The sequence below is a fragment of the Hydractinia symbiolongicarpus genome, chromosome 8 (genome assembly GCF_029227915.1).
Source record: "Hydractinia symbiolongicarpus strain clone_291-10 chromosome 8, HSymV2.1, whole genome shotgun sequence".
Lineage (NCBI taxonomy): Eukaryota > Metazoa > Cnidaria > Hydrozoa > Anthoathecata > Hydractiniidae > Hydractinia > Hydractinia symbiolongicarpus.
In genome coordinates this window covers 5,818,255-5,843,578 of record NC_079882.1, presented here as the reverse complement: position 1 = coordinate 5,843,578, position 25,324 = coordinate 5,818,255, and the positions used below count along the sequence as shown (strand labels likewise).

Here is a 25,324-nt window from a genome sequence, read left to right as displayed (position 1 = left end):
TTATGTTTAGGCTCCATTCAAGAAAAAACAACAACAATAACAACAATAAACAACTCCAATATAGAATAAATAATTAACTTTTAATTATTCTTTTGACGTTTTCTCTTTTTGTACATACAGTACTAATCGTATTTCCTTAAGCAGATGGTCGTTATTTTACTCATCGATTCTGACAAATCGGGTTAGACCTGATCCACAGCTGTTTTATTTACAATGAAATATATGCAGAAGATGTAATTAAAATATGTTTATCATCATAACTAAAGTGTAAAAATAAAATTTGGAAAGTAAATAAAGGTGTGAAGCTGGATCCCTATTATTGAATATTATACAGGGAGTGACTTGCAAATCAATAAAAAAATTAAACTTATCACAATATACGAAAACAATATGTACATAACGTTATTTTTAGTGGGCACATAAAATAGATTCCACGTTGGCCCACGCAAGGAGAATCATCACACGTCCTCGGACTTGAAAAATGATGTTGTCACTACACCTTTTTGGGGGTCTTGCTCTGTTGTGTAATGTACGTTACTCTGGGCTTGTAGCAGATGATCATTACTTGTGGATGTCACCATAGTAGTCATTTTCTTTTTGATCAAATTTACCAAAGTATATAAGACAAATAAAAATAATAAAAAAGATGTTATTCCCAAAGGGATGACCAATTCTAAAGGTTTTTTGTTTTGTACAGCTGACATAAAACTTGGTTTTGGTTTTGTTAATACCAGGTGGCAATTCTCTTCGGAGAGTAGGTATGTAACTGCATAGTGTTGTTGTCTTATCGAATCAGGATACAGCAAACAAACATTTTCTGCTACCTCAAGTCGTTCATCGAATGCTGAAACGTAAATATACACACTTGTTTGACAAGAACAGTACTATATGGTTTGAGCATTTGTTATTAAGTATCTTAGACTAATGTTATCGAGGACAGGAACGGGTCATGATATTGGTTAAACCAACCACGGGCTAGTATTCAGATTATGCAGCCATTATGGAATGGTGTACATTATGAAATGGTGCCGTTTTTGTGGTCCAAACCTTCATAAATTCAGGACTGGATTTTCCAAAGAATTCTTTTTATTATATCTTTAATCTTTTAGACACTGGTTAATCTTTGTCATTTAGTTGCATTTTCACGTGTTTTTGCTTAAAAGTTTTGTTTAATTAAGATTCCTTATTTGAAGATTTGACCACAATAAGTCCGTGTTCTACATCAAAGAAGTGCACGAACAGAGAGCATCCTGTGTGCAGGAATGCTGATAAAAAAAGCAATAACCCTGTTATCAAAATTTGGGTATCTGCAACGTAACATTTAAAACATGGTTGAATGGAAAAGCAAAAGCAAAACCACTTACTGGCATCGTTGGGACAGTTTCTCAATAATTCATTCACTTCTGTTGACATATATATAAAAAAAATATTACAAACATCTTCACAACACCACGACACGACATCTTTCAACGGCTCTGTACGTATTTTTACAAAAACAGTAAAAACTGACAAAGGCTGACTGTTTTAATGTTTAAAGCCATTTTAAGCCTTAATCATTTTTACTTTGTTCTTCATAGTAAAAACAACTTTAAATTCAGTTCCATATTTTGTTCTTTGGAATTTTTCCTCACACTTTGTTTCAAAAATTATATGAAAAAATGAGTGCTTTTGGCTAATGGGTCTCAGCAGTTGTGTTCTTGAACAATCATGTCAACATTTTCAACTTTTTCAAACGAAATGAATGTGATTTTTAAAATCCTCAACTGAAACTTGATAAATGTGAAATCTTCAGATTCATACATTCAACAAACAACCTGTTACTATAACAGGTTTTTAATTTTGTGTTAATTGAACTCTGCTTGAAACGGAGGCTTATTAGCACAAGTAGAAAATTAAGAAGATTTTTAACCGTAACATTAACACCACCAAAACAGCATTTTCGCATGCCGGATGATGCTGAATATGATCTGAAAGTCAAAACATCAAAATTCTAAAATTTTAAAAAACATGTAATTCGGGAAACGTGTATTGTAAGTAAGAAAAGAAACGACAACAAGACCAAACAAAGGATTTATTTAGTGAATTATTCCTGTTTTATAGCGAAATACAGTCAAACTTTACAAATTTTAATATTTCTCTCTTTATCTCCTTTTTTAGAACAGGAAGAATATTTCTAATCGCTTGTAATATTAAAAAAATTTGGTTTCCATACACGACATCAACACGCAAACATCAATTTTGCACTCTTTTCTCTTGCAAACATTTTTTTCGTACTCATTTCTTTTCTTAAAGTGTCTATAAAACCCCAAAGATAACGTGCTATGTATAAATAGACTTTCTTCTCATGTCTTGGCACACAGGACCGATTTACTTACCGATTCACTTCGGATATGAACAATAAGGTTTTCTAATGAGAAAATATCTAAAACGGCGAGCTCCCGTTTGTCCGAATCGGACCGATAATTAAGCCGAAACTTCTTTATACAAGAAATGTTGTGATTTATTCTGTTCTATATTTTTGTTATGTCGTGCTCTTGTTGCATCGTGTTGCCAATGGTTCTGAGGTTAGGGATAGTTAGACGAATCAGTAATTCTAAATTCTAGTCTAACAATTTCGAAAAAGGTTGGAAAATGAATTTTACCTGAAGATTCTTTAATTACCATCTGATGGAGAAAATTAAATTTCAAATTGGGAGGGGTTTAAAATAAATTGAATAAGTGAAGAGTTTTCAATTTCCTCTACCCACGGCCATCCCAGTTAAGAATGATTACCTCTTGTTTATAACATAGATCAAATTTATTAAAACATTCAAAGTTCGATGGTGAAATAATGGCCTGTTTACACGGTTCATGATATACTGTTACGCTGTTTTCCGATTTCAGAAAAATTTCCGTGGAACAAAACGGAGAGGAACATAAAAGCTTCTAAGCAGGCGTAATTGTTGACAGCACATGAATGAGGTTAAAGTAATTTTTAATTTTTTTACTACATCATACATCTTAAACATAGAAACAAAACTTTTGTTTGATTTCACAGTCAAACAAAAAAAAACTAAGAAAAAAGAAAAACATCATCACAGCTATAATGTTTATACTTTCTAATGTTTTTGAAATAAGTGCTTTTGAAACACAGATATCAAAATAGGACGGACCTGTATTGTCTATAATGAGGATGTTGGCTGGTGGAATCGTTTTAACGACAATAAATAGATCAAAAATATATGGATTTTGCATTAAGAGCAATAAACACGTGCAAACTTTTATGGACAACAGAGAATATTATAAACGCCAGACCACAATAATTTGAAAAATCGATTCAAAAAGAAGAAAATAAAGAAAAAAAATAAAGGTGAAAGCACTAAAATTGGTGATATGCTTTTTTTTTTAAAAAAAGGGAAAATTATAGTTAAAAAAAAGTCATTCCAATGTGAATGTTGTGTTTCTTACTTTGTGGCAATTCATAACCAAAAATACTTTTTCATCGAATTTGGCTGAACCTTCCTTGCTCTTAAACTTTGAATGCTTTTTTTTGGCCAGGATTTATGAAATATTATCGTAAAACAAACACCCAACTTACTTTGCAGCATATCAGTGAGGATTCTATTTTCACACAAACCTAAAAATTGGCACAAAGTTTTAAAGATATGTTTACTTATTGTAGTGGTAGAAAAGATATTGAGAAAAAAACGCAGAAAAGCTAGACAAGGCAAGCCGTGTTATAAATAACCAATGTGAACATTTAAAGAAATTAGAAATACAGTACTTGGATTTCTAACATTTCATAAGCATGGTACGAGGGATACTCAATCAAATTTTTCATTAACTGTCGCTAATCAAGACCGTCTGAGATTTATTTTCAGTGGCAAAGAGAGCGCAAACATTGTGCAAGAATTATTTGCTTACTTGGTCCTCTGATGTTCACCCAACTGTACTCTCCATTTGGAAATGTGGTCAGAGTAATTTGATACGAAACATTTGGTTTAACATATACAAGCTGAGCATGGGTATCACTCTAAAAAAAACTTTCTAAGTACTGAGAAAAAACATGCAAGTTAATCTCTCACTGATATTAAAAACAAATCAATTGTCTAGAAAAATTTAAAATTGAGGCTGGCTACCGTTTAGCTGGATCGGCCTAAGTCGAACCTGGTTTGAAACGGATCTGCGCACGCGCAGAAGGGGTGATGCAAAACTGTATCGCTTTTATTCTGTCGCCCTTAGTGGTGTTCTATTACTTAGTGGCGTACTTTAGGCTTGCGCTAAAGAGATCGGCGTAAAGAACGCCGAAACTTTATAAAAGGTATATTAAAGTAAATTTAACGTTTTTTTTTTGCCTTTATTTTGGTGACCAAAAATGTTAAAAAAAAATAGGAGGAACATCTTGCCTGAAAACGTTGATAGAATTTGATAAAAGCTTTGCTAAAAAATGTGATAAGACTTTAAATCACCTGAAACACTAAAGATTAGCTCAATTATATAGTACGGAAAAAATTCTGGTTTTCTTTCAAGCATTATTTTATTGGATTCGCTTAATTTTCGTCCAATAATTGCTCAAACTGGTACGTGTATGTACAACGCAGCGTAAGTCATCTCAGGGTCTGAAACAACTCTATGCTGAGAATGAATACATCCTACAGAGCACACAGCACTTCCCATGTATGGTAAAACGCAGTCAACTCTCGAATCGAATAAAGAATATGTATCTTATGACACGATGCCGTTAGTTCATCAAAGAATACATCCTAGACGAAATGTACAAACATAAAAAAATTCCTCTTGCAGTTGCTTGACTTTTACAACGCCTCATTTTGAAGCTGTCAACGGAAAGCACTCTCATTTTCCAATCAATGTATTACAAACAATAGGTTGGATATGCCATGGGTGATCCCTTATCTGTGACCTTCTCAAGCATATTTCTCACAAAACTTGAGAAAAAACGGTTAAACTGAGTAAACCAAATTTTTAGAAACGTTTTGTGGACGATGTGATTACTCGTAGACGAACCGATCAACTAGATCACTTCAATACAATTATCAACAACTACTATCATAATATTCACTGTTGAAAAAAATCATATCCGCACTTCCGAAGGTAAATAAATTACCACCACGCTGGTCCTCAAATGTACTAAAATGATATAAACCTATAAATGGTGACCTCAACAGATCCTGCCGCATCAATATGGACTTTTTAACCATTTTTTTACTGAAAATTCTTGTATATAGCACCAAGAGGGTTTAAAGATAGAAGGACATACATCTTAGTAGTTTCCATGGACACCATCCATTGCCGACTTACAGATTGCTGTATTATTCTTTGATCGAATTCTGTAAGGAAATAATTTGAAATCTCGCGCATAAAATAATAAAATTAGCCGTTTTACATAGCTACTTTCGCATAAATTATATGATCGCAGTGCATGATTTTTTAAGCGCCAAAACTCGTTTGTTTGTTGTTTATTTCGTGTTTTTTAAAGATGGCGGAGTGTACGGGAGAAATATTATAGAAATGGATGATGATTTTTTAGTGACGGAAGGATATGCTTTCTAATTTCACAGTTTATGAAAGTTGTGAAGTTCAAGGTCCACCAGAAAGTGGCAAAAAAACAACAAAAAAACAACCCATAACCCTACTGAAAATAAACAGGACAATTATGAACTTAAAGGAAGTAAGTCCAATAAAAATAAAATTAAAATCAGTTTGTATCACGGGTTTTTATTCTTTTTTTACTCAATGAGTGACGTAAAGTACGATTCCAAAGAGTGTTAGGCCAAAATCTGCGGAGTTAAATACGGCGTAAAAAGGGCGGTGTTTTTTAAACCTTGATGCTCGTGCTTCCAATGTCCCAAAAAGATTGTATTTCTTTTTAATCTGAATACATTTGCCTGTAGCATCTTCAAAAACTTGGACAAAGATTTTGCGACAAAGACTCATTTCTTAAATATGGACAAAAGTGTGAAGCAGTCAATGGTCTGCAGCCGGAGGCAGCTGCAGAGTTACTACTGATGCACACACGTAGGCCAGGCAGACAGAGTTAGGTTGCTAGTCACATTCACTAGCACGCCTGCTCACCAAAATAATCCACGTCAGGGCCTACGAGAGCCGCCAAAATTGTGACAAATGACTATGCTAACGTCAACAGCAATCATCACATTTTAGGGATTTGGATTTAACTAAATAAGTCCATTGTAGACATTAACAAGTGAAATTTGACAAGTTCAAAATGTGTGAATCTAATATAAAAATAGCCTAAACAATTACTTGTGGTGGCGAACTTTGAAACCAACTGTCTTATCTCAACATATTTTTTTCCAATATTCTAAGTCGAAAACTTACGGTTTCTGAAAACATCTGCAACCACAGCGAATCCAAGAGTTATCTCGCCAGTGTAATTTAATAAATTTTGCAAGAAAGAAAAATGATTACCTTGTTTTCAAAGTTGAAATAAAAATTGTCTACTCCTGCTTGTGTTTTCATTTCTAGGAGATATCCCCAACAATCTTATGTAAAAAAGAAAATAATATTATAATAATATGAAATATATTAAATATCACAATGTTAGAATAGCAACTGTGCAGAAAGGGCAAGAGTAAATATAGTTATAATATGTGCTTAAAAATTGTAACTTTGTGTTGAAACAACAGTGCCTGTAGACTCCAGACAACCTTTCCTATTTAACCAACCATCTCATATTGTTCTTAGGGGTGGGGAGAGGTGTAGTCTCATTCTGACAGAATTTGGTCCTGTACAAGTAGGGCTGTTTAGATCATCTAAGAATATTGAAATTTATGAACATGGATTTGCCCACCTTGGAGGGCAAACCTCTTCCATTTGCAGGGACTCTGCATATACTAGAAGATCATATAAATTTCTGTCGTAAAGCTATATATTTTCATTGATTTTGTTCACTAAATTTTATCAACATTCAAAATGAGTAGACACATAAAGAATATGACATGTATAGCGTATCACTGGTATTACTGGTATTTATATGTAAGCATATCATAGTTCATTCAGAATATGAACCTTGTGAGACTGACTTCACAAGAGATTTCAAATGATATCTAAGTTGCGATGAATCATTTGTCAGATGATAGAGATCTCGTTCTCTAGTAAAATTGCTTCTAACCGATCTTAATTTACTTTTTATAATTCCTCGGAAGAATCGAACTTAGATTTAATGAATATAAGAGATTTACAAACGCAAACCTTTAAATTTCTGCAGCAACAGATCTGATAGCGAGACGTAAAAGTAGAATTTTTTAGTTTCAGTATTTTGAGCATAATACAACGTCAATGTTGGCACGCCACACGATAAATTCGCCGCACATTGTTTAGAAATTAGTAGTCGTTCGTTTCGATCAATTTTTACATCTAAAAAAAATAAAATACATCAACAGACAGAATTTACGTTTCTGTTTGTTCAGTTACGCTGGTGCACTTATCAAAATCAAACTTTTCCTTATGTTTTAATCACGTTTGCTGTCGTATGAAAATTACATATAGCTTTTAAAGCAAGTTTAGCTTTTAAAGCAAGTTTTGGGAACAATACACCTTTCCCGAATTAGTTTTCTTTGATGTACCGCTGCTATTTCTCAACTTTTTCAAACGAAATAAAACTGATTTTTAAAATCCTCACCTGAAACTTGATAAAATGTTAAACTTTGAGATTTAAATTTGTACTAAATAATCTCTGCTTGCAACCGAGGCTTATTAGTAAGAGTTGAGAATTAAGGAGACTCTGCCAGTAACATTAACACCACCAAAACAACATTTTAACATTTTGGATTAAGGTAACCAATTAATTATTGCGTAATGTGATCTTAAAGTCAAAGCATCAAAATTTTAAAATTTCAAAAAACATGTAATTCGGGAATCGTGCATTGTTGTGTTTTTAACCCCTGTGAGTGACATAATTAGATATACACGTCATACATTGAATCGGTGTTTACATTTAATGCGAAATTAAAAAATTATGTAAGAAAGTTCCCCATAAAAAAAGCAATTTTCGCGAAGTAAACACTTGCCAAAAGTGCTAATATTCCGCGAAAAAAAAGGATTTGATGACATTTTGTTTCTCAATTTATACCATTTTCAACGGAGATATTAAATAAAGACTGCTAAAGTTAAAATTCACATATATATATATATATTTTATATATGGGGTTCTAGGTAAAATAGAAAAAAAAATTGGTGTAAATTCAATTTGAAGAATTAGCGAAAATTAACACCCTTAAGGTAAGCTGAAAGTTTAAATTTAAACAACATATTATTTAATAACTTCTTCGTGTCATATTCAAATTTACGAGGGCTTATACTCTTGTGGAGTGAAGTAGCAAAATCGGCGAAAACGTTAGAAATTTCGAATCGCGATGAAAGGGCATGAGAAGATGGCTGGAAAAGCAGAGCCAGCTACGCATGTTGTTAAAAATGCAGGTCATTCCTTTACATGGAGTAACATTATAAAAGCACCACATAATTCATTTGAACGGAAAGTATTAGAGGCATTTTAAGTATGATAAAAAAAACTCTCTTTAAATTGACTTTGCATAGATATGGCATCACGTGGTATTTTATTTTATCTATTTACGTCCTGTATAAGTGCCAATATAGATGTAAGAATTTTAGATTATTATGAACCCTTGGGTGACGTTTAAACGTTGGTACATAAAGGATGCGCAGTTACTTGTTTCAGTAAACTTAATTTTATCTGTTGAAGCTTTGTGATATTAAATAAAAATTTTTAAAGCTGTCTTTTATTTTACTTAACATATTATTCATTGTAACTTATACGCAGCGTCATTTTCACTAACAAGATGTTTTGTTTACCTTGGACCACATATTTATTGAAGAACGCAGTTCTGTTGCAAATATTATCATCTAAAAAAATAAAAAAATGTTATTTGAGAGATATTTGAAGTGCACGTTTGAATGCAAAAAATTCACGTTTGATCTGCTGTTTCTGTTGATTTTTGTCCATCAAAGGAAAGCATTTTACCAGTTTTCAGTTGTAAGTCATGTAAAGGCCAGATGACTAAGTGATTGGTCGGACACATTGAAGGGCAGTAAGAATGTAATCCAATTCTGCTCTCTGTGTTTTCTATCATGTTGAATTAAACACTAAAGGTTTCTAAACTTATATGTGTCTGGGTTTTAGGCAAACTTGAATTCCAAGATTTGCAAAGTAGAATCCACTCGAAATATAGTACATATACTTTAGAATTATACCTGGATCTTCACAAACAATGTAATCACAACATTACCTTTCACGTTACCCAAATGTACGCTTAAACCCTAAAAGCAAATGAAAACGTAATAGACTCTAAAATCAAATGAAAATGTAAATAGACGCTATACACAACACAAACAACAACAACAACAAGGATAAAACATCAGGAGATCAAGATTGTCCTTTATAACTTACTTTATTTGAATGACATTCCATAACATTGAAAAGTTGCAGATACACAACTCCAGCTAATACTCTGGCTGTTTCCATTGTAGAAAAAGAGCTGGCTAACTGTATCACAATCTAATTCGCAACTGCAACATGCACAATAACAACACTTGGTGCATCTATGTTTTGAATGAAGTTGAATAAACATATGTTTTGATTTCACTTTAAGTTATTTGTGGTTGTAAGGATGGATAGAAAAGTTTCTGACGTCATGAAGGAGAACAAGGGTGGTTTCAAAGTTACTTAATCCACGTCATTAGAAACAGTGTGAAAACCAGAACACTGGAAACATAAATTAATTTGAATTACTGTACTTAAATTGGCGTCAAACTTAATTTGTATTGTTTTAGGCCGTGGTTTTAAAATGACGTCAGGCGAAAGGGTGGAGGATGAGGCAAAGCTGTTCACGTGCCAAAGTGTTAAGAGGTTTAATTGGTTCAAAAACTCCGTTGAGCGCGAAAAAAAACACAAATTGGATTAAAATGCACGTGCAAGGGAAACTTATAAGAAATTTGTAAGGATTTGCTAAAGAAACTTATCGGATTTTTTAAATCGGTTTTATCAGACAAAAACCAACTTTGTCGTTGAAAATTTTTTTGCAGCATTGATGTATATCTTCCCTTAAAGAATCATTTCATATGCAAAATTGAGACATAAAATTATTCACGGTGATAACAACACGATACAAAGCAATACAACGCAATATAACGCAATATAACGCGATGCAACGTTAAATAAAAGCGCAGATTGACGCCATTAACATCGGCCACAATATACTCTTACCGTGATCTTAACGAAGTTGTAACAAGGGGGAAGGTGCGATATATAGGTTGCACTAGATATCATAGATATGATTAGATGACATTGCCAGACACAAAAAGAACGATTATATTAATAATATATGATATAATCACCAGATAATTTAGTTAAGTGCTAACTAGTCAGATTATTTTGATATTATTTCGGTGATATTAGATGAATTAAATAATTAAAAAGTAATTTTTTGAGGAAAGAGTGATAATGTAAGAAAATCAAATTGTGTACAAAATGCTTTTCAGCAAGAACCCACTATGAATAAATTTGTCAATAATTTTTTTTTTTTACTATTTCACGAAATAGCTGTTGACAGTATCTGTAACTTGACTCGCATGTATCTTAAAATCCATATTTTGTGGTAGGCTCCCTGACACTTCACTCCTTTGAAATTTCCAAATTTACCCTGCAGAAAATTAATGACAGTTCTAACAATTCAATTCAAAGTGACTCAAGCATTTGTAGCGACCGTACACACACAATCAAATACAATGTTTTGATCTGTTGGCAGTAATAGTACTTCTGGCGTCTTCCACTGCATAAATAACATCCGTTGTTTCAAACGACCTTTGTTTTTTAAGAGTTAATATACCTATTACCTTCGCGTGGATTGGTTCAAGAGCGCACGCGGAAAAAGATCAAACAACATTGATTTCATGATTCGTTAATTTCCTGTAATAAGGTATTTATTTTCTAGGAATAACGCACTTTTTTCAATTATATAAAACACTGAAAAAAATATAATCAGCCAACAATGAGCTATGGACGAAACTGGAAAATATCGTCGATAATTTTTTCCGAAATAAAAGTTTCTTTTTGTTAGCCGAATTTTTTATCCGATTCGCTGCAACAGTTTAGGTAAAACAGACTCTTTTTACATTTTCAGCCTAAAATTATTGTATTTTGTTATATATATCGGGTATTTTTTTGGTTATTTTACAGTACATTGTAAAAAAACAGAAAATCTTTATATTTCTAGCCTTTCTTTATTTCTTACTTTGTTCTTATATTCCGGCACATCTTCATGTTCTTATGATATTGCTCTAATATAAAAAAATGTATTTAATTTGCAGCTGGTTTTTTTGTATAGATTAATTTCCTTCTCTCCACAAAAAGATTTACAAAACAAATCAAAAACAGAAGCCGAACATTGTATCTGCAGCTTTAAACTGTGTACGTTTCTTTCCTTTCTTGTGTCTTCCATTTGTATTTTGCTGATATTTTAATGTTTTAACCTATTTTATAAAAATATCGAGTCTGAAAGTTATTATTTTGAAGGAGATGTTTCATTTGTATGCATGCACTTTTCTGTAATAAGATAACTAAATTATTCATCATTATCCAAATCTTTTCGGACGTTTCGGACGAACGCAAATAAGAATATTTAAGAAAAAAGTTTTAGAAAACGCAAATGCAGCCTCGGCTGAAATTTCGACATTTTATAAGAAAACACTGCATTGCTTAGATTTCACAGATACCTTTAAGCAATTCGCACTTTCTTAATGCAACTTTATCATACGCAAGTTTGACTTTCATAAAACCAATTAATTCTGTCAAATAAATTAATACCTTTTCGTATTGGGCATGCGCAACGTTCTACGTGACAGAGCATCCATGTAGGTTTCATGCTTCAACAATTTAGATTTATACAGAAAGTGAGTTATGTAGATTTTTCAGCATAGAAAGATTGCTCAATGCTAATCAAGGTAATCACAAAAAGAGCCATTAAAGAATTAGGAATATTAAGCACGCCATGAGGGAAAAATCTGTTTCCACGAAATATTTAAGTTAGTAAATATGTAGATCAGTTGGTATCATCTTTTCACGAAAGAAAGATGCTATATAATTGGCTGTTGCTTGGATACATTCTTGTTTGGGCACAATTACTAGACACCGCACCAAGAAGTAAGTAACGAGAAATCAAAAAGGAATGAACTGCAAAAATAAAGTGATCTCTCCTCCCCCTCTCATGCTGCCTTCTTTCTCTTTTTCTCTTTTTTTTCTTAAGGTTGTGATAATTGCCAATGTGCCGAAGACCCATGTCCTCCATGGTGGGTTGACCGGGATGATCGAATCTTGTTTGACTATGCACACGGTAATTTGCATTATTTTTCCTTTGAAATGAAAAGAAGGTTTTTCCCACTGTTTTTTGTGGTTCATTCCATATTTTATTTCTACCAAGTAGAGGTTTTCTTACAAAGAAGTTGTGTTGATTAGTTTACAGGCATCAGATGGAAATGCTACTGAAAGTAATCTAAAATTCTTTTTATTTAGTCTGCGTTTATTTTAATCTTATATATAGTGGAAACTCGCTTTGTCGACTATTCTCAAAACCGACAAAATGCTTGTCCTGCGAATGTATCACCTTTATGCAGATTTACAGATCTTAATTATGTTATAAAATAACGTCCCTTTTTTCAAGCTGCGTGCTTTATATTTTAGGTCAAGTCTCAGTTAGCTCCAGTGCAGCTGCATCCGTTAAATATCCTCCACCTGGTCAAGGTGGTTCACCACAAGCATATATTTCCTCTTTGTCAAGTGCAAAAGCCGATCCAAAAATACCAGTTACTGTAAATGACGGAGCAGCAGGTACTGATGAGATATGTCTACCCGCTGTAGCATGTCATCATAGCGATCATCCACCTGATCACCCACCAGATCCACCACCTGATCCACCCCCACCAGAGCCGGCACCTCCACCACCATTACCACCTCATGTACATATAGATTACTACCATCCTCCAGAACCACCTCCACCACCACCACCACCACCACCTCCACCTCCACCACCCCCGGAACTGCCCCCTCATGTTCATTTAGATTATTATTATCCAACCCCAGCACCTCCTCCTCCTCCACCACCCCCTCCCCCTCCTCCCCCACCTCCTCCTCCTCCTCCTATCACAATTCCTATTCCATTTCATCCGCAGATGCCTCCTTTCATCGATCATCAACTTCATTTTGGGCAGTTACCACACGAATTAGTGCACGCAGGTAGGTCTATGCAGAATTCCACGAGATTAATAAATAAAGAAAATTTGACAAAGGAAAACTTTTGAAAGAGCTTTTGTGTGAAAAAACAACGACAAAAACTAATTTTTTCATTTCTTTGCATAGGCCCACATATACATCCTCCTATTCTACTACCACCGCCAGAGCCAGTGGAAACATCACCACCAGAACTACCTCGTAAGTCTTTTACTTGGAACTGCATAGACCTATCATATTTCGTTGATACTCCTTCTTTATCCCTTTGCACGAGATTGTAAGTATACACAAATATACCTTTCTTATTTAGAAGAAAAACCAAAGACAGAATGGGATTACGAACCTAGTGACACAGGTACGATGACGTATTTACACTGCGTTCTATCCTATTAAATAATGTAGCTCGTATTGAGAATCATCGAGAAAAATAAAAAAAACCTCTTCAATTTCGGCTAAAGTAAAGGAATCGACAACTTTTTCATGCTATATGGCTACCCGCAGTCTTAATGTATATTTGATGTGTAGTAGGTTCTATTCTATTTTTAAAATTTTTTTTACCTTAATAACCACTGTACTGTGCTTACGTTATAGCATATGGTCCGGCAAATTGGCATAAACTATCACCACGATGTGCCGGACCTAATCAGTCACCAATAGATATAGTTACTGACAGCACAACTGTAAAGCCGTTCGACAGTCCATTAGCTTTTCAAATGGAGGCTGGCACTCCGATCCAAGGAAAATTAGTTAATACTGGAAAGACTGTGGGTTTTAATGTGCAGGGAGGTAGTCCAGTATTATTAAGTGGAGCTGTATTGGGAGAAGATAGATACATATTTAAGCAATTTCATTTGCATTTTGGATGTGCAGGAGGTCAAGGTTCCGAACATTCAATAGATGGAAAAAAGTATGCCGGAGAAGTAAGTTTTCAAAAGAATTGTTTATAAAACTGATAGTGTTAGTATACAGTATTTTGCGAATGGCTGCACGGTGTTGTTATCAAAAAACTAAAAACACAACAACGAAACAACATGGACTTAAGGCACTCAATCACACCAGTCATATTCAGTGGTGTTTGTTTTACTTCAGTCTTGTCTGAATGAATACAAAGTGAATACATAATCAATTTTCTACTATTTAATGTCATGTGAAGGAAATAGGGTTACGAAAATGTGTTTCTATTGCTTAAAAGATAACTGCAATTTCATCTAGCTACAGTGTACAGTACCTTTTAAAAACAAAAAATAAAAGTAAGTTTTATACATCTTAAACATATCTTTTACAACATTTAAAATATAATGGAAAGGAATTCATGCAGAAGAAAATATCACAAAAGAAAAAAATGCGAAATTCAAGGTAATGTGCGATTATATAGAGGGCTAAGCGAAAAAACGACTTACTGTTTTTCAGGAAATGTTTACAAATTTCTTTATAAGATAATGCGTGTCATCACAATAACAACCACATGGTAATTTCCTGGAACAACAAAATGGTAGACACAAGTGAGCTACCACGCTACATGCAACACCGCAGTCTATTCGTAAATTTAAATTCGGCAATCTATACTTCCGCAAAGAACATCTTCCCTTAAAATAGTACCTAGTGATAAAAGTCAATCACATCCTAATAGTTGTAACAACACTTTTTGAGTGCAGTGAATCAATAACTTCTATGGAGTTTAGGGGCTTAATGACATAGAATTAGCTTGCTATGATATGAAGTTTTCTCAACACAGACTAAAAAAGGTTACATAAAAAGTGTATACTTTGTAGTTAAATTCCTAATGAAAAAATTATTGTTTTCGTAAAAAAACTTATAAAATAAAATAAATACATTGACAAAAGTTTATTCTTTAATATTTTTGTAATGGACAGAAAACATGTGCTTTCTGTATATCTTCGACCATGCGCAAAAATAGACAGGGGAGTCCGTTTTGTCGCTTTGATGAAGTGACATCCCGGTTAGTTGGGCCAGTTTGTTCTTTATATGATAGCGAGCCAGTCCGTTTTGACGGACGGATTTTTCTCATGTGATATCCCCTTAGATATATAATCTGTAAGCAAAAATTTCTGCTAATTGCTAGGACTCATACTTATTGATTTTTGTTTGGGTTGTTTTATGCTGAAATGGCTAAAAAACTTCCAAAGAAATAGAAGTAAATTTTCTTTCTGAAAAAAATATGTACAAAGTTTTGACCTCATATACAAGTCTATCGTTTTTTAGGGGCGTACGGGATATTTTTGCTGGAAGTTATATACAGTTTAGCTCGTGTAATTCAGATTCCTTTAAATCGAACTCATATAATTCGGAAATTCACGTAAATTAAACAGATTTTTGGTTCCCTGGTCGTTTTATTCATGTAATTATGTACTTGAATATTGCAAGGTTGGAATTTTTTCTTAATACGGATCATGAGATTCCAATGTTTTGGCGTATTTGAAGATTTGACAAAATAAAGCAATCTTCTACTACTGACACTTTTTTAAAACAGTAATTCTATTTAAAGTTAATTGTTAAAAAGGTAAATGATTCTTACGAAGATACTGATGGTTTGTTACATCGTGCAAAACACCTTTTACTTAATTTTTTTTCAAATCTTGGAAGATAAAACTTAAACGCTTAAATTTTCAACACGAGTGTGAAGTGCGAACACGTTTTAAGATCCGCAGATGATTCGAATAACATAATTTATGTTTTTAAACCTCACCAAATGTTATATATAAAATTTTAAAAATAATGTTATATATAAAATTTTAAAAATAATGGGGTTTTTTGTTTTGTACTTTTTATCATTAGATTAGATTATCGTTTTCTAGATTTGATTTTTTGCGACGTTGCAATGTTCTTTTAAATACACACACTTCATTAATCTTTCTTTGTTGCAAAAGCATACAAGAAAACTGTACTCCAAACATGCTAGGCGAGAGAGATTAAATCTATAGAAATTGTCTGCTTAACTTCCGTTCAACTATATTTGAATATGATAGTATTAAAATTAGCGCTCTCAAGTTACACTACACTAACATTCTATCTCGGCATTCCGAAGAAATTAGATTGATATCATACTGATGTAAAGTTGACATTGTATATTAAATAAGCAGCTGAAAGATTTAATATTTTTCTTTTACAGATTCATCTCGTTTTTGTAAATCAAAAGTACCAAAATCCAAAGGTTGCAATGCAACAGAAAGATGGTTTAGCGATTCTAGCTTTTTTTCTACAGGTTTGTCACACACGTTCGTAGTTTTTATTAAATTTTTTGAAACCATTATAACTAAGATTCCTGTCGTTGCAAATTTCAAAAGCAAGTGTTTTATCAAACATTTATATTTTCAGATAAATCCTGCAGCTCCACCCAATCCAGAATTTCAAAAAGTGGCAGTCAATGTTGGAAACATTGCTAAACCTAGTAAGTTGATATTTCACGGATTATCGAAGAGTTTTCTTTCATATTTTTTCATATTCATTCCATTTAACAGTGACGGATTTAGGGTATGTCAAGTAAGTCGGGTAGTACTTAATTTTCCTCCACAAGCCTTATTGTTGCAATTTTAAAAAAATATTTCGCTAAACCCTGAAGACTTTCCCTGTTGCTTTCTTAATTTTGTTTCCTGCGAACGAGGTTGTTGTTGGCAGTATGGCTAAACTAAATTAAATATATTATATTACTGTACATAATTGTACACGTGAGCCCGAGGAAAGAAGTCAGATGGTCCTTACTCCAAGAAATTCAACTACCAAGGAAACACAAGATAACAGATATCATCAGAATAAAGATACCTTCCTTCTAACCCATGTTGTCGTTAGAGATCAATGCTTTTTTCTCTCGTCAGCCAGTGACTCGCCTAATCGTTTGTAAAAAGATATAGCTGCTCCCCCGTTACTCCTATTGCGGTGAACAAGATTGAAATGAAAGAGCCGTGCTTTATGTCTAAAATTCGTCGGTTATAATAGCGTTTATTTTCTTTTTTATTGCTTTCGCATGCTTTATGAATTTTAGTAATTCTGTACCTTTCAGCGATCAGGAGTTGAAGAACCTTTTATCAAAAATTGCTTTCTGGTCAGTAATCCAAAATATCTTGGCTGCAATGTTCAATCTTGCTTCGTCTGGTCTATTGAAGGTTGTTTTTCTCATAAGTTTACCTGTCAGTAGGTTTAGAAGTGACTTAACACACGTCTTTGCACACTTCGGACAAAAGTTTTGCCGTCCAATCTTCTATTGTGTTTTTGTCGGAGTGTAACGAAACCATTTTCCTGTACGACAGTAAATGATCTAGATTAAATTGGGAATCACAAGCACATTCGTTGGCGCGACGACTTAATTGGTGTCCATAACGATTCTTGATGAGGTCCCAGAAGGATTGTTGTCCACTTGGATAGCTTAGTCTTTATTTGACAGTGTCGTTAAACAAAGAGATGCTCCACATTCATGACTGAAATCAATAATTTCTTTTTTCTTTCAGATAACGAATCTCTGATGATGTTAAATTTCTTGCAGATAACGCTTTGCTTTGTCGTGTTTGAATTTCGAATTAACTTTTCGTATATTTTTAGGAAATTATACTTGTCTGCAGTCGCTCGGTCAAGATTTTCAAGTTCAAGAATTCTTGGTCTGTTACGTTACTTAATATTAGAATGCCCAAATCACTTTGGCTGGGTGAAAGAAAAAAGAGCTTCCTTTTTACTTTACCGTGGTGAATGCCGCCGGTTAAAGCAGCGATAAATTTGATATCATTCGCACGGAGAGGTTAAGCTAATGATGGTAACCTAAAGTAAAACAAGTGAATGCTTCTTGGGGAGAAAAAACTGCAATTTTAGATAGCACTAGCAGTTCACAGAACTTGTCGATCTTGTCGTTCATGTAGTTCTTGTGGTATATAGTTCAGCCAATATCCACTGAAATGTATATTTTTTGCACTCTTACGTGATGTGAAAACGTACCAGGGCTGCTTTCTAGTGATGAGGTTTGACGATGATTACTTGCCTGTTAATGATAGCTGTATTCTGGACCCGCATTCTCTTTAATGCTTTGATTGTGACCCTTCCAAAAAAGTTGTTGACGTGACCTGCGGCTTTGGTACTGGTTGTGTCCTCTTCGAGTGTCTTTACTGTATGCAGGATCAGTGATGGCAATCGTGTACAAACACCGCAATTCGATCTCCTTGCGTAGTCCTCCTTTAACTCTTTCCCTCCTCCGACAAATAACCGGGTAGGCGAGTTATAGCAATTCATGGTGAAGGTTTCAAATGATGGGCAAATGATTTGGAAGTTATGGAGAAACGCCTTTCTTATAATTTAATTAAAGGCTTTGGACGCCTCAATTAGCATGACTTAGCATCTTTTTCAATGAAAAATGCACTGCAGTGAATGGATAGCTGCTTCACAACCTGCATTTTGACCAGCACACACTTACAAAGGGCCAACTGGGTCAGTTTCTTCCTGTTTTAGAGCCTTTGCGACGATTTTCCATTTATTCTACGTCTCTCTCCAATACTGGTTGAACCTCGCATGGAAATGAAGCGTTTGATTGAATCTTTTACGACTGACTGCGTCGGCGAGATATGATTTTTGTTGGTCCATGGTTCAAATAGTTTGAAAAGCTATTACATTTAAAGATGTTGAACAACTTCTTTTATTTCAGAAAATGTCTAATTTGATTGGTTGAGACAATTTCATTCACTAAGGTTTTTAAGTGGCGGTTATTGACGTCCGCCATCTTCAGAGACAATGGCCAAAGAGCTTTCATCTTGATACTTATTGTTTTTGTTTTTTTTTGAAAATGACCACAAAATTCATTTTTGTATTTTTCTTCTTTAAATGTGTAAAGGGTTTTCAAAGAATCAAACATCCATAGTGCAAGAGATTGAACATTTTAACTCGATCCGATTGCCTATCATTTAGAATTGTAGATACAAGAAATATTAAGAAAATACTTTAATAATAATAATTACCTTTGCACATTTCACACTTTTTTTCTCCTTTTTTTTGTACAGAACAAGAAGTAAATATTCCAAGTGGTATAAATATTCGACAAATGTTGCCGATGCTACAAGAAGGTTTATCAAATTTACGAAGATATGTGTACAGAGGATCTATACCTACTCCGCCATGTTTTGAATCTGTAACATGGATTGTATTTAAAAGGCCAATCCAAATTGGACCCGATAAGGTGAGAACAAAGAACATTTTCATATTGACAGATTTTTAGTGCATCATAGATAGTTGTATTTGCTTTTTTATGATTAATGCACATCTGTTGACTTTTGTAAACGCGTGTAGCTAGTAAATAATGAAAGGCGTATGCGAATTATTAGATAGATTCGAGAGTCTACTTTTTGGTTAGACAGGAACTAGGTTTAATAATCCATAGCGAAGTAAAGATTTCAACTGAGATGATATTGCAAACAATACATATATACAACACATATTCACAAGAAATACATTTTTATCATACAAGGTACGAGCTTTAGATAAAAGTAGTCTAGTAGTCCATATAGCAGAAACCTTATGACATTGTTATAATGGCGAATACTTCTTTTTATCTCAGTTGTTTCACTTCCGAATGGCTCATTCCCAAGGTGGAAAAGAAGTGTGTGGAAATGCGCGACCAGTGCAACCAAGAAATGGTAGAAACATCATCGCATTTGTCGGCCAGCCACCAACTCCGCCGCCTACTACAGCTGCACCATCTACAACAGCCGCACCGTCCACCACTGCTGCACCAACAACAGCAGCTATTGCGTCGACAACGTCTGCGGCTGGCTCTACCACGGCGGCTGCTGGTTCTACCACGGCGCGCGCTGGCTCAACAACTGGTGCACCACCGGGTTCAACTACGGGTGCTCCAGCAAAAAAGAAAAAATTACTGTTTTAGTAGAAAAACACATATTAGCTTTTTTTTGTATATAACCTTTCATCAATTTATAATAACGACCTTTTTTACAAATTGCAGAACGTTCTGCACATCAACAAATATATTTTTAAACAACGTTTGAATTTGTTATTTTAATGTTAGACCTGAGATTGAAGCTAAACGCTTAGCTTTTGTTCACATGCTGTTAGGACTTGACCTAAAAAACACATACTCTATAATTATTATAAAGGATGGAATGTGAAGTTTTGCCAATAGAACTTTTCTGGGAAAGTACCACGGTGTCCATTAGGTATAAATTTGTTGTTTTTATAACAATGATGTTATAAAAAACATCATTAGAATATGACAAGCCCTGAATCACTGTTTTCGTGTTTCCGTGATTCCAAATATTAGCGATCAATGTTCGAATAGACTTTTATATAAATAAGGACGTTTTAAATACATACCCAACGCTAAGAAAGATAAGATCTCTCGAAAATTAAAGCTGGGCAATATTTATAGCATTTATTAAAAGAGTGTGTAGCTCCTCAAGTGAAAAATTATAAAGATATATTTGCAATATCAAAAGTAAGCAGCTTGCATTATTAAAACTGGCTATGATGCTCTAGACGTTTGTGGTTATGTTTGTAATTTCGGCGAGGTATTTTGTGCTAACAAATGCGTTGGGATATGCACCGCACTTCTTTCAATAAACAATAAGAAGTTGAAAAAATTTCTCTTAGCTCGAAATACGGTGTCAAGAATTTGAATTTTAGCTTTGCATAATTTTTATAATCTACAAGACAGGTAATAGTAGCCTACTCTTTGCTGCCTAAAATTTGACTTTCCATAGCATTCGTAGTAAAGGTAGTCGGCAATGCTAGCCTATACCTCTAATTCTAGATAATCTTATCATGCCCATTCTATTTGTCTATGTAGATAGCATTCAGAATATACCTGAAACATCAGGAGGATTGATCGGAGGGTATGGTTTTTTTGGTTCAGGTTACGAAAAGTAGCAGGACGAAGAATTTTTGAACTTAGCTAGTCATATTTTTCAAATTTACAACTCAGACCAATCTAGAAAAAATTTAATAACTAACTTAGGTTCTACAAATTTTATCTTGTGTTAAAATAAGGGGATATCTCTTTTTCTTATACTTTCAGGGTACATGAACATTAATAAAGGCAAGGGATAGCCTTAATGACTTTAAAATAATTGTTATATTACGGAGTTTCATACCACGCAGGTCTGGGCACTAGCAAAGCGCTTGTAGGGACAAATTTTTATATCCCCCACAGAGTGTAAGGCATTTGCTAAGAAAAACATGCAGTACTTTGTATTTTTACTTTTTAAACTGGTGCGATATATTGATTCTACAATTATTTAAAGGAAGGATACGCAGTATTGACATAAGATTGTATATTATGAAGGTTCAAGACCTAAACTTGTTATTAATTTAATTGCTTCAAGTTGTGGGGTATACTCATCATGAAAAGCTGGCAGTCAAAAGAGAAAGACTAATAGTTTCATGCTCATTAAACAGATACCTAGCTATAATAGCTATAATATTAAAAAACGATTCCAAAATTTCTTATTTTTGTGTTTGGTAGAAATTTTATTTAACTAACCAGGGCGGAGCTACCTACATTTTTTATAAACCAAATTAAAAATTGTCAAAAAGCTGGGCGTATCTGTCTCGTTATAGTTTTTGCTAGCTAGGGGTCACACTGGGTCACTCATATATATCATCGCCTTATTCATACAGTAATCAGATATATAGGTGGGTAAGTGCCCAGATGCTAAAAATAGGATCATAAAAACTCATTTCTAATATCACTCAACTCATAAGTGCAGTTCAAACACCAACTTAGTCCTAAAAATTGCTAAGCCTCAATTTTGCATTGGAATAATTTTAATCTGTAAAGTACAAAGTTTCGACCGCTGCGAAAAATAAAATAACATACTGTGGTTAAAATAAACAAATTTAATGGAAAATAACTTTTTAAACAAATTTAGTGACTTTAACTGTTTTCGTCAAATATTTTCGGTTGCCAAATTTTTCTTATGTCAATGTACCAAAATTACTATAGTTATCACAAAATTGTAAAAGTGGACCTTGCCTAAATTTATTCTTGCATTTTACCAAAATTGAGAACACAGTAATACAGTGTAACATGCTATTATATATATCCCTTCCTAGCTAGTTATGTAATATTTATATACAATAATTTCTAACGAAAAGTCAAAGCCAGTCATTATATCATTGAAGTGTGTATTTTATTTTCAGTCGATTTCATCTGTGCTCTTTTTTATATAACTAGTTAGCTATACCTTGCAAATAAATCCTTTATTAAATGCTCTTCCACATTAATCCATGTCAAACTTGCAGATCCATGTATAGCTAGCTAACTAGCTAGCTATAGCTTACTGTAAAAAAACTTCCTTTAAGTCTTTCTATAGCTAGCTGTAATTTGTATTTCTTCTTGCCAAAGTGCACTGATAATGATAGAATAGTGTTACTTTTTAACTATTACTTTATTCCTCACAACACAAAATGTATGGTATATGTAGCTTGCAACAGGAAGCTAACCCCTAAAACCAACATCAACAATATATCTTCTCTTGTTTCTCTATAAAAGTCTGTAATTTAAGTTTTCTTCGATTCCAACATCTTACCCATGTCAATATACCACAAAGAGGGTTAGCAACATTTAAACGTGTTATTAAAAAGCAAAACGTCAGTTAAAGTAAAAAATTAGTTGAAGAAACATCAGGCTGGATTTTGCATTTCTGCCTCTTTTCGCAGCACTAACCAGAATAGTTGTGAAAAACTGACCATGAAAATTATTTGGGCTATCGAAAGAAATGAAAACAAGCCAAAAATTTGTCCTTACAAAGCGCTTCGCTAGCGCCCAGACCTGCGCGGTATGAAACTCCGTAATGTTTGGAATTATGTAAATTCTAGGTGGATTAAAAACCAAATTATCTTTAATATTAGAATCAATAAAACGTGAAATAAAACGAATTTTCAATTTATGTCCAGGTTGCGAATATAAAAAAGGCTAAAGGAAAACACTTCCTATCATTATGTGGCAACACACGTCCCATACAGCCGCTAAATGGTAGAGTTATACACGAGTTTTCACCTGCTCCAATCACTCAAAGACCAACAACAACACAGAGGAGGAGCACTACAATGATGATGTCTACACAACCTGGTGTTAGTCGACGTCCATTTACTGGTAGTAGACCCTCGTTACCGCCAGGAGCCTCACGTCCCGCAATACTCACTGTTCCAACAGGGTTTACACGTCCAGGAGGATTTTCTGGTTTCAGAAGGCCGACGGCGTCAACCATTTCTACTAGAGCAAGGTCAAACAATGTTATGTTGACATAGGTAAGTTCTATATCGCGTTAAAATTGTTGATTAAGATTTACTTTGATAAAGCTCTCAATACGCCGATCCTAAGTTTACTCCTTCCCTAAGTTAAAACTGATCATAATTGAATCAATATTAACTCTAACTTAATACCGATATATTATAAAAGATTTCTTACTATGTCTCGACGCTCAAAGTAAAATGTTTTTTTACAAATGAGCATTTAGTTTTTACAAAATTATTGGTTCGCCTTAACTTGGAAAGAAGTATACCTTAAATTTTATTGTTCTATCGCAGTGTTTATATGCAAAAGACTTTATAAAAACGAAGAAAAAAATGCTCTTTAAAATGGATATGAAATTCAAAATTTGTGAGACTCAAGTTCGATTTCTTTTCAATGTATTGTTATATTAGATATAACTTTTTTTACAATACATTGTTACATTAGATATAACTCTTTCACTTTTTTTCTACATGCCTAGTGGGAACCCTAAAGTGGCGTGATATGTAATTTGGTTCCTCTAAATGAAGCAAAAAATAAAATTAGCAAAAAGCCTCACTGAATTTTTTTTTATGTCCCCGAACCTTGCAGTTTGAAGATTTTGGAAACCTCTTGCAAGGGTGTTAAAAATGCTTTGCACATTTATTGTATTAACATTACGTTAAAAATATCAAGATCGTTGTTATGTGTAATGTGTATGTTTATTTTAGATGCTGGAGTTAATAAACCTCAAAGCTGAGTAAGCAGTTGGACCTTCTGGTTTGTGCCATCAGCTTAAGTGTAGATTTCCCAAGGAGCGAGAGTTGAAGCAAAAGATTTGTGACATTACGCTATGGGTTATGTTGTTGCTGAAAGGATGTCCGACAACATGAACAAATTAACTGAATAGACTTATTAGCCAAGATCGTATAGAAGGAAGAGAAATCAAGAGTTTTGCAGACTAAAAGTTTTTAGTGAAACATTATGGAAACACTCGATAAACTAACAAAACCCAAAAATATCGACCAGAGCTTATATATATTAAAAAGGATTGAGTAACTGCTTTATCCCACATTACATTTCCGTCGTGTTTTACACGTACTCTTATGACCCCGGCCATAGCTATTAGTTTTACTTTCTCCACCTGCAATTGGATGTTTTTGTAAACTTTACCCGAGAAAGTAAAAAACTTTACCCGAGAAAGTAAAAGTAATAGAGAATAATGTAAGAAAAATTTATTTATTTTTTAAATTTTTTTGTAATAAATATAGAAAAATTAACATTGTCATTGCACATGTATGTATATATATTTACAAAAAAAGGATTACAGCCTTTTTTAGTGAAATTTTTTTTATAAGACTTCTCTACGCTAAATATCCTACTTTTAAGAACATCTCTTTTACAATAGCCGTATTCCGTGTGTCTACTTGGACGAATAAGTCTTGCTATGGAAACACGAAATGCAATATATAAATAATGACAGGCGATCCTGTGGATTATTCCACGGGCTAAGTGCTAGTCTCTTTGTTAATAGCCGTGTTCTGACTGTATGTGTGTGCGTGACTATAACTTTGTGCTACAGAAACTCAAAATGCTATATATAAGCGAAGGCGGAAGGCGAATATAACCGTCTGTCCGAGGTTAGCCTGTGAAGAACTCTTCTACGAGGGAACGTCTGACGTACATATTTCCCGCTTCGCTATGTCATGCATCCTTGCCGCTTGTTAGCACAAAGTAATATAATTTAATTAAGCGAGAATATTTACTATGATTATAGGTGCAATTATAATGCCTCTTTCGAATAAAAAATCCATATTTTCAAGGATGAAACTACCCTGGTTCACAGACAG

At 33.8% G+C, this 25,324-nt stretch overlaps 2 protein-coding genes across 3 annotated transcripts; one reads left to right on the top strand and one right to left on the bottom strand.

Moving 5' to 3' along the window:
- Window positions 1-43: 43 nt before the first annotated feature.
- Window positions 44-14,753, bottom strand: LOC130654352 (uncharacterized). Its single transcript, XM_057456915.1, has 9 exons — window positions 14,659-14,753; window positions 9,264-9,294; window positions 8,830-8,880; window positions 7,210-7,374; window positions 6,427-6,500; window positions 3,904-4,012; window positions 3,578-3,616; window positions 1,365-1,403; window positions 44-844 (listed from the first exon to the last, which is right to left on the bottom strand). The coding sequence occupies exons 5-9, from the start codon at window positions 6,475-6,477 to the stop codon at window positions 459-461; spliced, it is 624 nt and encodes a 207-aa protein (XP_057312898.1). The 5' UTR covers window positions 6,478-6,500; window positions 7,210-7,374; window positions 8,830-8,880; window positions 9,264-9,294; window positions 14,659-14,753; the 3' UTR covers window positions 44-458.
- On the top strand, window positions 11,747-24,621 carry LOC130654351 (uncharacterized). 2 transcript variants are annotated; one of them, XM_057456913.1, is made up of 10 exons: window positions 11,747-12,175; window positions 12,713-13,264; window positions 13,388-13,459; window positions 13,569-13,613; window positions 13,850-14,178; window positions 16,389-16,481; window positions 16,595-16,667; window positions 19,252-19,427; window positions 23,159-23,512; window positions 24,206-24,621. In XM_057456913.1, the coding sequence occupies exons 1-9, from the start codon at window positions 12,106-12,108 to the stop codon at window positions 23,510-23,512; spliced, it is 1,764 nt and encodes a 587-aa protein (XP_057312896.1). In that variant the 5' UTR covers window positions 11,747-12,105; the 3' UTR covers window positions 24,206-24,621. The 2 variants fall into 2 exon arrangements, with proteins under 2 accessions (XP_057312896.1, XP_057312897.1); XM_057456914.1 differs by lacking the exons at window positions 23,159-23,512; window positions 24,206-24,621 and adding an exon at window positions 19,806-20,254 and having other exon boundaries at window positions 11,748-12,175.
- The last annotated feature ends 703 nt before the right edge of the window (window positions 24,622-25,324 follow it).

Excerpts from the sequence above, each read along its gene's own strand:
- LOC130654352 (XM_057456915.1), bottom strand. The coding sequence starts at position 6,477 with ATGAAAACACAAGCAGGAGTAGACAATTTTTATTTCAACTTTGAAAAC. Across the intron at positions 4,013-6,426 it reads ATTTCAACTTTGAAAACAAG|AGTGATACCCATGCTCAGCT; the intron begins GTAATCATTTTT and ends AGTTTTTTTTAG. Across the intron at positions 1,404-3,577 it reads CCTCACTGATATGCTGCAAA|AAGTGAATGAATTATTGAGA; the intron begins GTAAGTTGGGTG and ends ATATGTCAACAG.
- LOC130654351 (XM_057456913.1), top strand. The coding sequence starts at position 12,106 with ATGCTATATAATTGGCTGTTGCTTGGATACATTCTTGTTTGGGCACAA. Across the intron at positions 13,460-13,568 it reads ATCACCACCAGAACTACCTC|AAGAAAAACCAAAGACAGAA; the intron begins GTAAGTCTTTTA and ends TTTCTTATTTAG. Across the intron at positions 16,482-16,594 it reads TTCTAGCTTTTTTTCTACAG|ATAAATCCTGCAGCTCCACC; the intron begins GTTTGTCACACA and ends TTATATTTTCAG.